General features: G+C 48.6%; 1 protein-coding gene across 1 annotated transcript in view; it reads right to left on the reverse strand.

Moving 5' to 3' along the window:
• Rarres1 (retinoic acid receptor responder 1) overlaps positions 1 to 14,258 on the reverse strand; it is a 32,552-nt gene that overhangs the window by 3,069 nt on the left and 15,225 nt on the right. Inside the window, exons 2-4 of the mRNA XM_015486947.2 lie at positions 9,439 to 9,501; positions 7,176 to 7,359; positions 2,894 to 3,030 (exon numbers count right to left, since the gene is read on the reverse strand). Of these exons, the coding sequence (XP_015342433.1) occupies positions 2,894 to 3,030; positions 7,176 to 7,359; positions 9,439 to 9,501 (384 nt within the window). The remainder of the gene's footprint in view (positions 1 to 2,893; positions 3,031 to 7,175; positions 7,360 to 9,438; positions 9,502 to 14,258) is intronic.

Below are 14,258 nucleotides of genomic sequence, written 5' to 3' on the forward strand. Positions count from 1 at the left end.
GTTGCTGTAACATGCCTGTGGCTTCTGGAGAGTCACACTGGTGGCAGCCACATGCTGCTGGTTATATGGTTGGATGCTTACACAATCTGGCGCCAGTGGAGCAGCTTAGAAGGCATGAGGTCAAGGCTGAGTGCGTGGGAAGTCCCTCTGTCTCCCAGCCAGTGCGTCTCCCTTGTCCTTGACACAGTCCTTGTGGTATAGGGACAACATGGATTCTTCAATTCTAAAGATATAATTTTTAGTGAGGTGGGTCTCATTTTATAGCTGTCTTTTGAATTCTTCCTTTCTTTTCTCACTGAGGCCTTGTTCACCTGGGTTGTGCATTTATAACTTGTCATGCCCTTGCACAGTTGTATTGAAAGGTGAGTTTAACCCCCAGTATAAAGATGATGACCCCATGGGGAGAGTTCTTGTGCTGTTTTGAGTACCTCTAGTCACTTCTGGCCTCTACATTTTGGCTTTACCTGCCCTGTTTCTGTCCCCTAGAACCTTTCTTAGAGCTTTTAAAAACATTGCTTGTTTTGCTTCTTACTTATGTTGCTGCTTTTGCTGAAAGATATGGGAATTCTTGGTGGCCACTGAACAGCAGAATTTGAAAATCTGTGGATGTGTGTGGACAGTACTTCTCATTAAGAGAACTCCTAAAAGAAGATGAAATGCCCATCTAACTGGACACCAACTTCACACTGCCCGGTGAGGTTAGGTTGATGTTAAGGGCTTCAATCACTTTGTTAGTCCTCATTGTAGAACCTGAGAGATGAAATGATTTGCCTTGGGTGACCAGGTCAGTTGCCTACTCAAATATTTATCTAAAATTCAAACCTCACAGGGTTTAAAAAAAAATCTAAAATTTCTAGTAACCATTCTCCCTCATTTTTTTCTTTTTAATAGTGTAGTTTTCATGTATGTCTCCACTGTCGCACTTGCAGTGAGTCAGACTTACATCTAACTAACACTGTATCCTGAGTAGTCACATAGCATCAACTAGATGGTGATTTCTATTAAAAATCACTCTGTAAGAAGAAAAAGTAAGTAAAGAAGGGCCGTTAAAAAGTGGCCTTTTAGCTGGTTGTTGTGGCACACACCTGTAGCAGCTGGGGAGGCTGAGGCAAGAGAATTGTGAGTTCAAAACCAGCCTCAGCAACAACGGAGAGGCACTAAGCAACTCAGTGAGAACCTGTTTCTAATAAAATACAAAACAGGGCTGGGGATGTGGCTCAGTGGTTGAAAATAAAAGTGGCCTTCAGAAGGCACACCAAACTTCCAGATGCTGAAATGCTGACTCATGCTGGCCAAATCTTAGTACTCAGAGAACTCATTGATGACTTATCCAGGGATAAATCCATGAAAAAATGAATTTTAATTTTGGTATATGATGTGAGTTAAAAGTCAAAGTTCATTTTTTAGCAATTATTGAGAACTATTTTAACTTTTTTATAATGCTTTATAATTTTGCACAAGCTATGTAGGACTCTATCTCTGAACTATATCCCCAGGCCCCTAAAAAAAAAAAAAAGAATTTTAAGAATTGGTACTTCCGATTAGTTCCACCTGCCTCTCAGGGAAGTTGATTTTGTTTTCTGTGGACACACGCCTTCTGCCGTATCACACTTGCCTGGCGAAGATCCCAGCATCGTTAAATTCAGTGCTGGGCTCCCTTTGCACCCATGCCCACCCAGAAGAAACTGGTCCTCTGAATCCAAGCCTTGCAGGACCTGAGGGGCTCATAGTGCCCCGACACTCTCAGTACCTCCTCTGGGCCTGCTCTCAGCTGACGACTGCCCCTCAGTGAGGAGACGGAACCAGCTGGCACTGAAGGGCAGCTGGCTCCCACATGGCAGCTACCTCCTGCCAGCACCCCACTGCCATCCTCTGGTCTCTAGGCAAACTCTACTCCTGTCTGAGATCGGAGGTTACAAGGCTCCAGGATTTAGTCCTTCAGCAGCTGATTTGTCTCCCCTACTGCCCATGATCTCATCCAACCCTGTGGCTTCATATACCCCTATGTGGTCGTGACTCCAGCCCATTCCTCCCCGATCAGACCTGTAGGTCTAGGTGACTGCCCAGGCTCTCTACCTGTCTACAGGATTTAGCATACCACAATTCGAGATCATTTCCCCCAAATCTTCCCCAATCAGAAAATGTAAACCCTATCCTTCCAGAATTAGGCCCAAGTTCTAAGCTCATCCTGAAGCTGATCATTTTCTGACTCTCGGGTCCAGCCCAGGAGCAGAGCCCAGCAGTCTTCCACACCATCTCCACTGCACGCTGGCCTCGCCTCCATCAGTGCAGTAGGCACTGGTCTTTGCTTCTCTCTGGCCTCCCTACAGCCCCTCAATGTAGTGGCCAGAATGGTCCTTTATGAATGGGGTTGTGTCACTCTTCTGCTAATAGGAGAAAGAGCAAAGTTCCAGACTCTTCTAATGACCTCCAAGGCCTTGCAAGAACAGCTGCCCTCCCCATGCTCTTGTCCCCTGCACAGTCCCCTTCTCACTCCATCCCTACCAACCTCACCGCTGCCTCTCCATCCCAGCAGCCACACCTCTGCCTGAAACCCCTGGGCTCCCTCGGGCCTCTGCTCAGCTCAGCCTCACTTCAGGCTGAAGTAAGTCTCCTATTAAGACCCAGAACCTCTGTCTGCCTTCTCTATGTAGCACTTACACATGTGAAGCATACTTATGAGTTCACTGTCTTCTCTCCCTGAATTCTTCTCAGTGAGGGCAACAGCATTGTTCCTACTCACTGTCACATCTTCAGTCCCTTAAATAATACCTGGCCTGCTGCAGGCATTCATGTACTGTTGAGTGAATGAGATGCAGATGATTCACACAACTTCAGTCCAAGGACACCGCATTGTAGGGTCTCGGGTGCCAGGGAGCTTCAGAGTCCTTACCCACTGCTTCACCCTGCTGAGCTGTAACGGGTAGTAGTATGAAAACTGGGTGGTCCTTTCCCACATCACGTAAGAGCTGCCAAGAACAGCCAAGTCCCAGATGGGTCTCACTGAGGAATCGATATTTCCGTAATCATCTAAGAGGGGGGAAAAAGCATATTAAGGCATTTTTTTTAGACAAAATTCAGAATTTCAGTCATGATTAAGGTTCAGATTTGGTCATATCAGGTCATCTCTCACAGCAAGACCTTGGGGCAGACCTGCGATTGTTGGCATCTGTGTTGACTTGGAGACTTGGGCCTCACCTAGCCACGGACATCCACTGGGAAACAACTCGGTGGCTGTAATGATGCTGAAAGTTGACCTAAAGCTGTTAGGGGAGCAGCATTATTCATTGGATCAAAAAAGGCTGGTGATCTCCTTATGACCTGGTGGTTGGGTCTTTCCAAACTCATTGCTTCCTCGTCTGCTGAATGGCTTTCTCTCACCATTGGCTTTAAATCTAATCAGTGATTGGCAGCATCTCTGCCACTTCTTTTGAACACTTGAAGAAATCAGATAGGTTTTTCCTGTGGCATTGGTTTTGCACCCAAAAATCTATAATTTGGAAGACATTTTTTAAACCTACTTGATATGAGACTGCTATGATTATTGATTTGGTTTGCACATGAGGTGTACCCCAAAAGCTCACATGTGAGACAATGCCAGAGGTTCATAGGAGAAGTGATTGGGTTGTGAGAGTCAACCCAATCAGAGATTTGATCCCCTGATGGGATTAACTGAGTGGTGGCTGAAGTGGTGGGTGTTCCTGGCAGAGGTGGGAACTGGGGTGTGGCTTTGGGGTATATATATTTGTATCTGGCAGGTGGAATCTGTTTTCCTGATCACTGTGATGTGAGCTGCTTTCCTGTGCCACCCTCTCCCACCATGACATTCAGCCTCACCTCGAACCCTGAGGAGTGGAGCTGGCCTTCTATGAACTAAGACCTCTGAAACTGTGAGCCCCCAAATAAACTCTTCTTCCTCTACAATTGTGCTGGATGGGTCTTTAAGTCAGAGCAGCAAAAAAAGCTGACTAAAACAATTATTACCTTTCATGACTTTTAGAAACTCAAATCTCAGTAACTTAGAAGATAACTTTCATGAATCATCATTGTATGTGGAGACAGTCTATTAAGACAGTCATAGCACAATATGTGAGGGATGCCTATAAGCTGATTTGGAAACTCATTCTTCTTGGCTGAATAATTTTTGTATAAATTCCATTTATTGACAGTCCTTGGCTTGGCTGGCTTAAAATGATAGGCAACTCCAGGATTACTCCTTTTATCTTTGTGTGAGACAAGATGGGTCTCTGCCTCCACTCAGGTGGCACAGAGATGCAGTCATGTATTCCTTAAGACAGGCAGGAGCAGCGCTCTGAGGGAAGTTTCTCTGGACTGGAGAGGTTTGGGGGAGGCTTTACAGAAATGAGATTTCACCAGGCTGTGGATTCCTGTCACCTATGTAGGTGGGAAGAGCACAAGCTAGTGAGTACCCCAAGCTAGGAGGGCATGGGCAGGGTCAAGAATATAAAACGCGCTGACCGCACATGCAGTACCAGGGGTGTGCACTGAGTTGTAGGCATGGGATGATAACTTGGTTCTGTCACAGGACAGATAGGGGTGACTGAAATCTACAGACTGGACAGGAGGCTCCTGCTGTGGTCCTGGAGGAAGCCCTGTGGGCATGAAGGATGCTGATGGTGGGTCCAGGGTACTTCCTGGAGGTAGGCTTTATCAGAAATGGTGGCCAGGTATTAAATGTTAAAAGGTGACCAAAGAGTCCAGTCGCCAAACTCCAGGAAAGGAGTAATATTCAAATAAATGACCAGAAGTGCAAACCTTCTGGGTGGAAACAAGCTGAGTGTTAGGCTTATTAAATACAGTGTGAGATGAGCTGTGGGAGTAGATGACATAAAATGCCACAGCCAGATCAAGGAGAAGGACGCCCACTGGTTTGGTGATCTGGTGGTCTCCAGCGACCCAAGAGAGAGCAGCTTCTGTTATGTACATAGCTCAGAAAGTGGCCAGGAAGAGGCAGTGTGTGTGGAAGGAGGTGAAGCCCTTGGTCAGTCTTGGCATTGCAAGATAAGGAGATAAGGAGGCTTCAGAGATAAGGAGGATATTGATGGGCATAGTCATGGAAGCAGCAGAAAAATTGGAATCAAGAATTTATCAATTAAAGGAGGGAACTGGGAGAGACCAAGTTGGGGTGTCTGGATGTGCAGGCATCTCAGGCTAGCCAGCAGAAGCAAACTCCAGATGCCAGGAGCTGTGATGTGACCTGATGAAGGCTGTTGCAGAAAGGAAGTTCTAGACGGTGCTTCCTGGCTGCACACACCTTCATGAAGGGACTTCTGTTCGCCCCATGTTGAGTGGCTGACCAACTGGGATTTCAGGACAGCACTGTTGGTGATGCTGTTCCCTTGCTTTATTAAGGTCCCTTCCCCCTCATCTTCGTTGACTGATACCTCCCCCTCACAGCTCACCCTCTCAGGTTCATCTTACAATGCTATGAATTTAGACTGGGGACATCACATCCATTCCCCTTGGAGATAGAGAAGTCTCACTGGACACTGGGGCCAGCGAGGATGTGGAGAAGGTAACTGCTCCCCACACAGAGGGGCTTTGGCTCTGTAGGTTCTTCCTGTGTGCTTGGGATCACCTATGGGGAGTCTACCCATTCGTTAGAGAAAGTGACAATTTCACTTATAATAAAAATAAGATAACTGCCTTTTAAAGGGAAAAACAATGTGGAGCAAAGTTAGATCCTCATAGTTAAAAATTATGCACAGTAGCCCAGTATCATGGACTGATTAATACTGAACAGAATCTGCTAGGGTCTGAACTAGACATTCCAGGGATATCACCATACTCTATTCACTTTATCTAACCTTTGTGGTTTTAAAGTAGATAATTGTAGGTCCATGGACAGGCTATACATAGCACATAAGCGTCTTGAGTGCAGAGCTTGCAAGTACTGTTGATGAGCAGGCGCCTTCTTAGGATTTTCCTGAAGGTTCGTAGTAGCACATTGTTAGAAAGTTATGGAAGCTCTTATGTGTGTACAGGACTCACTAACTGAACAAGAGCCAGTAGCATGTGCTATTGAAAAGTAACCCAACTGTAGTGATCCTGTGCAAATATTCAAAGAAAAAGGCCTGTATAATTTTTGAATTTGTGTCTTAAGGAAACCAGATAAGCCCTGTTTCCCAAACTGAAGGGGAAAATATCCCTTAACAACTAAGTGCTAAATGTTAGTCATTAGCTCAGTTATTTCAGGGACACCAAGTAGAAATACATTCTTGGGTTTGGAATTGCTCCTCATAATTTTTTGACACAGCATTCAATCCACATTGTCAGGAAACTGTTGTGTGAGAATCATCCATGGCTCTGAATCTCAGAACACAAGCAGTGTTCCACATCTAGCTCTCAAGAGCATCTGGTCAGTACCAGCCAGCCAATGCGGACAGACACCTTGGGCCTGGAGCCTGCAGTCCTCTGGAGCCAGCCTGGGGTGTCTGGGCAAATGAGCAAATCAAGGGGGAGGGTGTGTGTGGTAGGGAGTAGGGGTCAGATGGCAAGCTTGATGCCCAAGTGTGAGTCGAGAAACGACTTTCGTGGTTTTAGAAATTGGATTTGCCAGTAAGTGCCAAGTCTCAGCTGCTGCCCACACACTGAGTACTTGGACAAATGAGCTCTGCTACGCTTCAGCTGAGTCACTGTGGAGAGCGGGGCTCAGCCATTAGAGGCGGCACCACTGCCATTAGCCACTGCCCTGAAATTAAATAATCAGGGCTTCATCCAGCACCCCAGAGACAGCCACTCGCCTGCCTGCTGCACAGGGCAGAGAGGAGACAGGAGGGTGGCTTCTCACCTAGTTTCCAAGGCTGCCACCAAAGATCTCTGGAAGGGCCCCTCAAGTTCTGAACTGTACCCTGAAAACCACCCCAGGTCACATTCTGTGGAAAAGATTCCTTTACCCCCTACCTGGGGCTCAGTTCTTCCTGGGCCCTGCTTCACAGGAGCTGGCGGGCGGAGGCCTCCCAGCTTCTGGAGTAGTTACTCTGTTGTACTGAGATGAAGAACAGAAAAAGATACCTCGGAATTCTAATTGAGGAGGCGTGTCATGATCTGGAGCTCAGTTGAAGAGTCACTTTAGGGATACATTTAAATGAGCGCTCTCTAAGATTCAGTGACTACACAGTCAGGAACACTGGACAGCAAAGACTGGTTCGTACCAGGTATGCCGCCCACGGTCAAGGCATCCTTCATTTGCTTCAGCTGCTCGTACAGCAGGTGATCCTCTTGTAGTGTTCTGTTTTTCTCACTGAGCCCTGTGCAGGTCATGGTGATGGCTGGTCTGGGTTTCTGATTCTGGAAAAACACTTGAGCAAAACATTTCCCCAAGCGTGGCTTACCGTCCTGAAGTAGAGATAGTGGCATTAAGCAGGATGGTCACTTACTGCCCCACCCTCACAAGACTGACAACCCCTCGTGACACCAGGAGCGCCCTGGCTTTGCAGAAAGTGAACTTTCACACTTTGCATTCATCTAAACTTGACGTCTTTATAATAATTTTGGCCTAGTGCTGTCTGTGGAGCGCTGCTTGACCCAGCTGTAGGGTAGCAAATACCTTGCCCTCTTCTGTGGACCAGCGTAATGCTTAGCTGGATGTTGAGACTCTTCCTCTGAACAAAAAACGTCATGCTGTCTTATGAATTAGCTCCTTTCATTCTAGTTTTAAAGACTAAGATGCTAAATTTTAAAGAGAAGTCTTCTGTCTCCCAGCTAGTAAGTGGTAAGCTAGGATTTGAGCGCACTTCTAATTTAGTTCAACTTACTGAGGTTGAACTAACCCCTCTGTGCTGCTCTAGATCTAGTCGAGAGGTGGAGGCACAGGTCCTCTGCCTGGGCTGACCAATTGCCTGGACTGCGCTGATCCACATTCATGTGTAAGTGGAGATTACTGGGTGTCCTGGGAGCACTCTCAATTATCCAGCTCAGAGACATCACAGTTTCAGTTAAACATTAGGTATGATTCATTTCTAGGGCAGTCAGTCATTCTTCACCCTTTCAGGTCACAGATTCCTTAACCTGATAATAAAAGCCAGGGACCCTGTTCCCAGAAAATGCACTTGATCATACCGTCAGCACCAGGCCTAGAGTTTGAGGCACTCTGTGGGCCTCATACCAGCCATGGGCCCCTAGTCAGAATCTCTCCTTAAAAAGTGGATGCAATGACTTCTTCAATTCTAAAGTTTAAACAGGGAGGAATCCCAGTTAAAACCACCACCAAAACAAAGCCCACAGGAAGATCAGAGGTGGATCTACTAAGAAAGCCTATTTCCAGAACCAACTCAAAACATCATGGTGGGCTTTCCAGTGGGCTGCTTTCCCCTGTGAGTACCAGCTTTGAGAGAGCATCTTGGGTGCATTAAGATGCTAATTACAGGTGCAGACAGAGAAGATAGTGCAGGGCTTTCAGGAGGAGGGTGTGATAGGTGCCACAGGGCTCTCTGAGGCTCCTCTGTTGTCCTTTCAGAAAGGAGAAAAAGAATAGGCATTGCTTTTGCTCCTTTGCTTTGTTCACTCCCCCTCCCCCACACACAAACCTTCAGGGAACAAAGCACCTGGTGAAGATGGAAGACCTCTCCCCTTGATGCACCCGCAGGGTGCAGTGGTGGCATGCTATTGCTCCTTGAAATCTAGTAACTGGTTTCCCTTCAGCTTTAACCATTTTGCAATAGAGAGCTCACATGCTTCCTCCTAATCCTTGTACAGTTTGAGTCCTGCAGTCAATAAAGTCAGGGCATACTTGGTTCTGGTGAGCCTTTATCCAGAAGCCTGGAGTATAGAATCATGCCTTTACTCTGAAGCTCTGCCTCCCTGCGATACTTTGATGCCAGGCACTGCCTGTCCTTCCTAGGCTGCCTGGCTCAGAGCACCACTGGAGAAGTCAGGGCTGGTCTCCCCCATGTCCCTTGCTGCCTCCCAGCCTGCCCAGCACATGAAGTTCATCTGGCTCTAATCTCCACTTAAATTTTCTGTTTACTCTCTTCCTGAAAACAGGGCAGAGGAAACTTGGCAAATGTTAGCTGCTTGGTGGGAACTGCAGCAGGCTAGTGTCTGTCGCACGCAGGGACCACCGTGTTTCATAGGATGCCTCTGCGTAAATCCTGGAATCGGCCTCAGGCTGTGCCGGCCTGGCAACCAGAAATGTCACCAGCAGACACTACAAAAAAGGACAAGTTGATGTTTAGAGTGAGTCATCCCCAGGGCTCTGAGGTGTGGGAGGGGGTCCCAGGGAAGGGGGAGTGAGCAGTGTGATCTGATGTGCGTGCATAGGGCCATGAAGTTGAAGTAGTTGGATCCTTCCCTCCTGCTTGGCCCTGTTCTTCATCATTTGTCGTCTTTATAATAAGGCAGGAGGAAAGTGGCACAGAGCTCCCAGGCTGTACACGGGAGCCTCCAGCAGGGCCCTTCACTGATCTGGCCACTTACCTGCAGGTGGTAGGACTCTGTGCTAAACACCAGGTTGATGTGATAGCCCCTCTGTGGATCCACCTGAAATACAGAAATCATCTTAGCATTGTGGGGGCTCCGCTGAGCCTCATGACCAAGAACTGCACTCTCAGGGTGGCATGGCATGCAGATGGTGACAATTATACCTGAAGAAAACATTTTTATTGCTGAATTTTTTTACAAACTCTTTTTGCTACCCAGTTTGCTAGTTTGACACACAGTGAGAGGCAGAAAAGGGACGCAGTATGTTCTTCTGGAAGCCGACTTTGTAAGAGCAGCTAGACAGGCACTGACGGGTACAGGGAGCTGTGCTGAATTCCTCCACACCCTGATAGTTAGAGCTCCCTGGCCGGGCTGCTGGGGCCACAGAAAGACTAGGACTCTCCCTCGTGCCAGTCTCAGTCACATGGACACAGTAAACGTGTAAGGACATGTTTTCAGGAGGTGACAGGTGAAGAGATGGGTAGTCTAGAAGCCACTTAGGAGGTGCCTTCAAGCACCTCCTAAAGAAAGGCAAGGGCACCTGTGGGCAAGGAAGGTCCATGGCTGGGGGCGAGATGGCCTGGACAACACTGGGAATGGCCTCATGTGACTATGTCTCTGCTGTAGTTTGGATCTCGCATGTCTCCCAAAGATCCATATATTGAAGGGTTGGTCCCCAGAGAGGTGCCATTGGGAGGTTAGGGCCTAGTGGGAGGTCTTCTGGTTATGGGGTGCTCTCTTCCTCTCTGATCCCTGGCCATTTTCATTCCTACTATGTGCTGCCCCAGCACAGGCTATAAAGCAACAGGGCCAGCGGATCGTAGACTAGAATCTTCCAAACCATGAGCCCAAATAAACCTTCCTTCTCCATAAGGTGATCATCTCGGGCATTTGTCATAGCCACAGAAAGCTGCTAGCCAGTGTTCTTACAGGCAGGTACGTGTCTGAGCTTTTGAAATGCATCTTTAGCCTTTTTAAACTTCTGAATATTGAGTCCAATGCCAACTTTTTGGTAGTATCCATCCCCATATTGTTGGGGCAGTTTCAGCTACTTAAAACCTATATTATCTGCCATTATTTTTTATTTAAGAGAGCAAAGTGGTCATTCAGCTAAGTGGTTTTTTATTTTTATTTTTTTTTCTATAGAAGGAAACTCTGTGCTCCATGGAGCTGCAGTTATTTCATACAGTCTTGATTAAATTAGATTCTGTAAACATCATTTTTTTTTTTTAAATCTGACCCAGGAACACAATAACCAAACAGGGTTGTCTTATAAATAGAACAGGTATCATGACTTCTACCTAAAGATTGTTTTAAAACACTGGGAAACGGTAGAGAAGGGAGGGATAAGGTTTGTTGGCAGCTATTCACATAGAAAATATTCAAACGTGTATGTATATCACTGCAGTTGCTGGGAGGGAGGACAGGACCCAAGAGCTGGGCACTAGAGCAGGGTGCCTGGGCTCATTCCCATCTTCACTCATGTTGGTATGAGGTGAAGCACTGACCTTGGTTCACAAAACACACGTTCTAGTCTCTTCACTCGCCCCAATCCCCCCGCTGTGCCAGGCACTGAGGAGATGCAGAGAAACCAAGCCTCCTGTCAGCCTTCCCTAGTAGGCCTGCAGCTAGAGTGGACACAGGCAGGTGGATAGCAGCAGGCCAGGCTGGCAGTGTGGCTGATGAGCGGGGCAAGGCCCTGCCTGGTGCAGTGGGTGCGCTCAGGAAGCGTCTGGCTGGCCATGGTCAAGCAGGGGAGGGAGGGAGGACTGGGCTGGCACCTGGACAAGGAGGCTGGAGAATGCCAGGCACGGGTACGGAGGGCAAGGTGGCACTTGAGATGGTGAGGCTGGAAAGGGCCTTTGAGGCTTTTATTTTTAATTTATTTTTTAGTTATAGGTGGAAATATGTGGTAGCTGAGGATCGAAGCCAGTGCCTCATGCATGCTAGGCGAGCGCTCTACCTCTGGGCCACAACCCCAGCCCCTGGAGCCTCACTTTTTAATGAGGACTTGGAACTGGATCCCAAGCCCATGGGAGCTGCATTGAATAGCCACAGTAAACAGGGTGTTGTGACCAGTGGGATGAGGCATAAACGTCGGCCAAGGTAGGTCAATGTGTGGTCTCTATTTTTATTAAAATCTGTGGTCCTGAGACACTAGGAGAGCCGTGCTGGACCCCTGAGTGGTCCAAGCTTGGGGACAAGAGGAGCAGTGAGAGACTCCCCCAGGGTTGCTTTACTTTGCCTGCCCCTGCAACACCCCATGAGCAGGGCAGGCCTGCAGGGCAGCTGCTGGACCAAGCCGCAGGGCCTCTGCAGGGAAGATGCCTCAGCACCCACCAAAGGGGAAGAACCCAGAACAGTGGGTTTGAGCCTGACGCCCAGCCACACTGGTCCTACACGCACCGGTGCTCACAGCTGGCAGTTTTCAGGCTCCTCCTCAGCTCCTGGGCCCCAGAGGCTTGCTGCACACCCAGGCTTTCCCAGCCCTGCCTTGTCTCTGCACGGGAGGGGCTCTACATTCCTGTTCCAGCTGGGAGTGAGACCATGCTGCTGGAGACATTGGACAGTTTCTCTCTGGTGTGGGGTCGCTTATGCATGAGAATGTGCAGGAGGATGCAGTGTATGTAAAAGCAGCAGAACTAGGAGGGTGGCGCGGGGCTGGGGTGGCACGTGGTTCCCTAGGGAAGGTGCTCGGGATGGGAGGAGTCGGCCCAGACTTCACACAAGGGTGCTCACCAGTGTCTCCTCATTCTCAAGATAGTTGTTCATATTGGAAAGAGAACTGAAGATGTCATGTAGCTTGGCAGTTCTTTTGAAACCCATGGAGGCAAAGTGGGGTCTCTGGGACCAATTTGTAGGGAAAGAAGCAATTGGGTTAACCTGGGCCGAGGCAGTATGGAGTCTGTCTTTTTTAAATTGTAGATGGACACAATACCTTTTGTTATTTTTTTAATGTGCTGAGGATCGAACTCTGTTATTTTGAAAAGCTATTTTCTTGGCTGATTTCCTTGTTTTAGTTCAACACTCTAAAAAGTGTCCACATTTCATCCAAAATAAGATTTTTGTATTTTTTGGTTCTACTTTATTCAGATGCAGTTCTTTTGTCTCCCCCAAAGGCCTCCCCTCCCTTCCTCAGAGTTACAAGTTCCCTGGGGCCTGCAAGGACTCAGCGCCAGTCAGGGCCACCTTTGTCTGCACATGGTGTCTCATGCTCCTTGGCTTTAAGGCTGGGTGTCTCTTTGCCCTTATTCAAAATACTCCGTGCACCCCAGGGTTTACCAGTGTACACCCTACTCCAAGCACTGTGCCCCCTACTCCAAGCACTGTGCCAGGTGCAGGAAGTACAGCGGGCAGAGCAGTAGCACCTGCCCTGTGATCTAGGGAAGGCCATGAGTGGCCACTGCAGAGCTGACTGTGGCTGGCCATGGGCCATGAAGGGATAACCAGAGAATTGATTAGGGCAGGGACCAGGGAGGTGCCAATGGAGTTGAACTCTAAGGAGTTGATTTTGGGGCTGGGGCAGCTGGTAAACCATTCCACACTGAAGGAACAGGGCTGATGTCCCTGAGGAGCCGCAGTGGGGCCAGTGGCCAGAAGGTGGGGAGAGGCTGACCAGGTGGGAGGGATTGTGTCCTGAAGGAAAAGGAAGGCCGTGGCCTAGAAAGAAGGACTTTGAATAGATTAGCTTGCTGGAGCATGGAGGAGTGATGCTGGAGTGAAGAGGTGTCCAGAGGGGGTGTGGATAGATTAGAAGGCTAGGTGGGGGGCAGGTGAGGGGCAGGACCGTGAGCCAAGGTGGGATGGTAGAAATGGACAGAGTGCGTGGCAGACAGATGGGACCCATTAGCAGGTAAACAGTGAGGGCTGGGGTATGGCTTGGTGGTGGAGCACTTGCCTAGCACATGCAGGGCCCCGAGCCCCATTCCCAGCACCTTGCACGCACATACAAAAGGAGGAGGTCAAAAGTGAAGTTATATGCAGTTGTGCACCGAGTAGCAACATTCTGGCCAGCGAGCATCACACATGCAGGGATGGTGCTGCAGAGTGATCGTGGAGCTGAAAAATCCCTCCGACTGGGACATGATACCCAGGTGTTTGTGGTGACGTGGTGTGACAGACCCGCTCTGTGGCAGCGCATGGTGGAGATGCCCAACCTGCTGGTTTAGTGCCTGCTGTTCTTCATCATCTCAAAATGTGCTGCTCCCACTCATGAAAGTCAGCCGTGTCACAGCCACAGCCTCCACGACTCCTGCTTATGCATCTCTCGATCACATCAAGAAGACACACGGAGCCATCACCTTACACCATCTAAGTCTGCGCCAGGATACTGTGATGTTCACATAGTGACAAAGTGGCCCAGTGCTCAGAACATATCCCCAATCAAGATCAGAAATAACAAAGTGCTATGTCAGTGATTAAGACGTCATTAATATCCGGGGCAGAGCAATAGCAAGCACCCTCCCGGGCCAATGCCAAGGCCTGTCCCAAACTCCACATGAGGGGTGCTTGCCTTCAATGCTCAGAAATGCTGCTGAAATAGAGATGATAGGGACACAGATCAGAGCAGCAGTGTAGTGTCGCTGTGCAACTACTGGACTGGCAGAGAGGCCGGGCCTCAGGGCTCCCTGCCCTCACCCGCTGCTGGGGCTGTCTGCACACCTGGCCAGGTAGAGCCTACGTGGGCACACCTGCAATACAGAACTCCCACTCTAGGCCACATCCAGAGAATTAGGATGCCAGCATGCCAGGGTGTATGGTTTGGATGTGAGGTATCCCCCAAAAGCTCATGTGTGAGATGATGTAAGGCATACATT

Source organism: Marmota marmota, unplaced genomic scaffold (assembly GCF_001458135.2).
Source record: "Marmota marmota marmota unplaced genomic scaffold, marMar, whole genome shotgun sequence".
NCBI classification, from domain to species: Eukaryota; Metazoa; Chordata; class Mammalia; order Rodentia; family Sciuridae; genus Marmota; species Marmota marmota.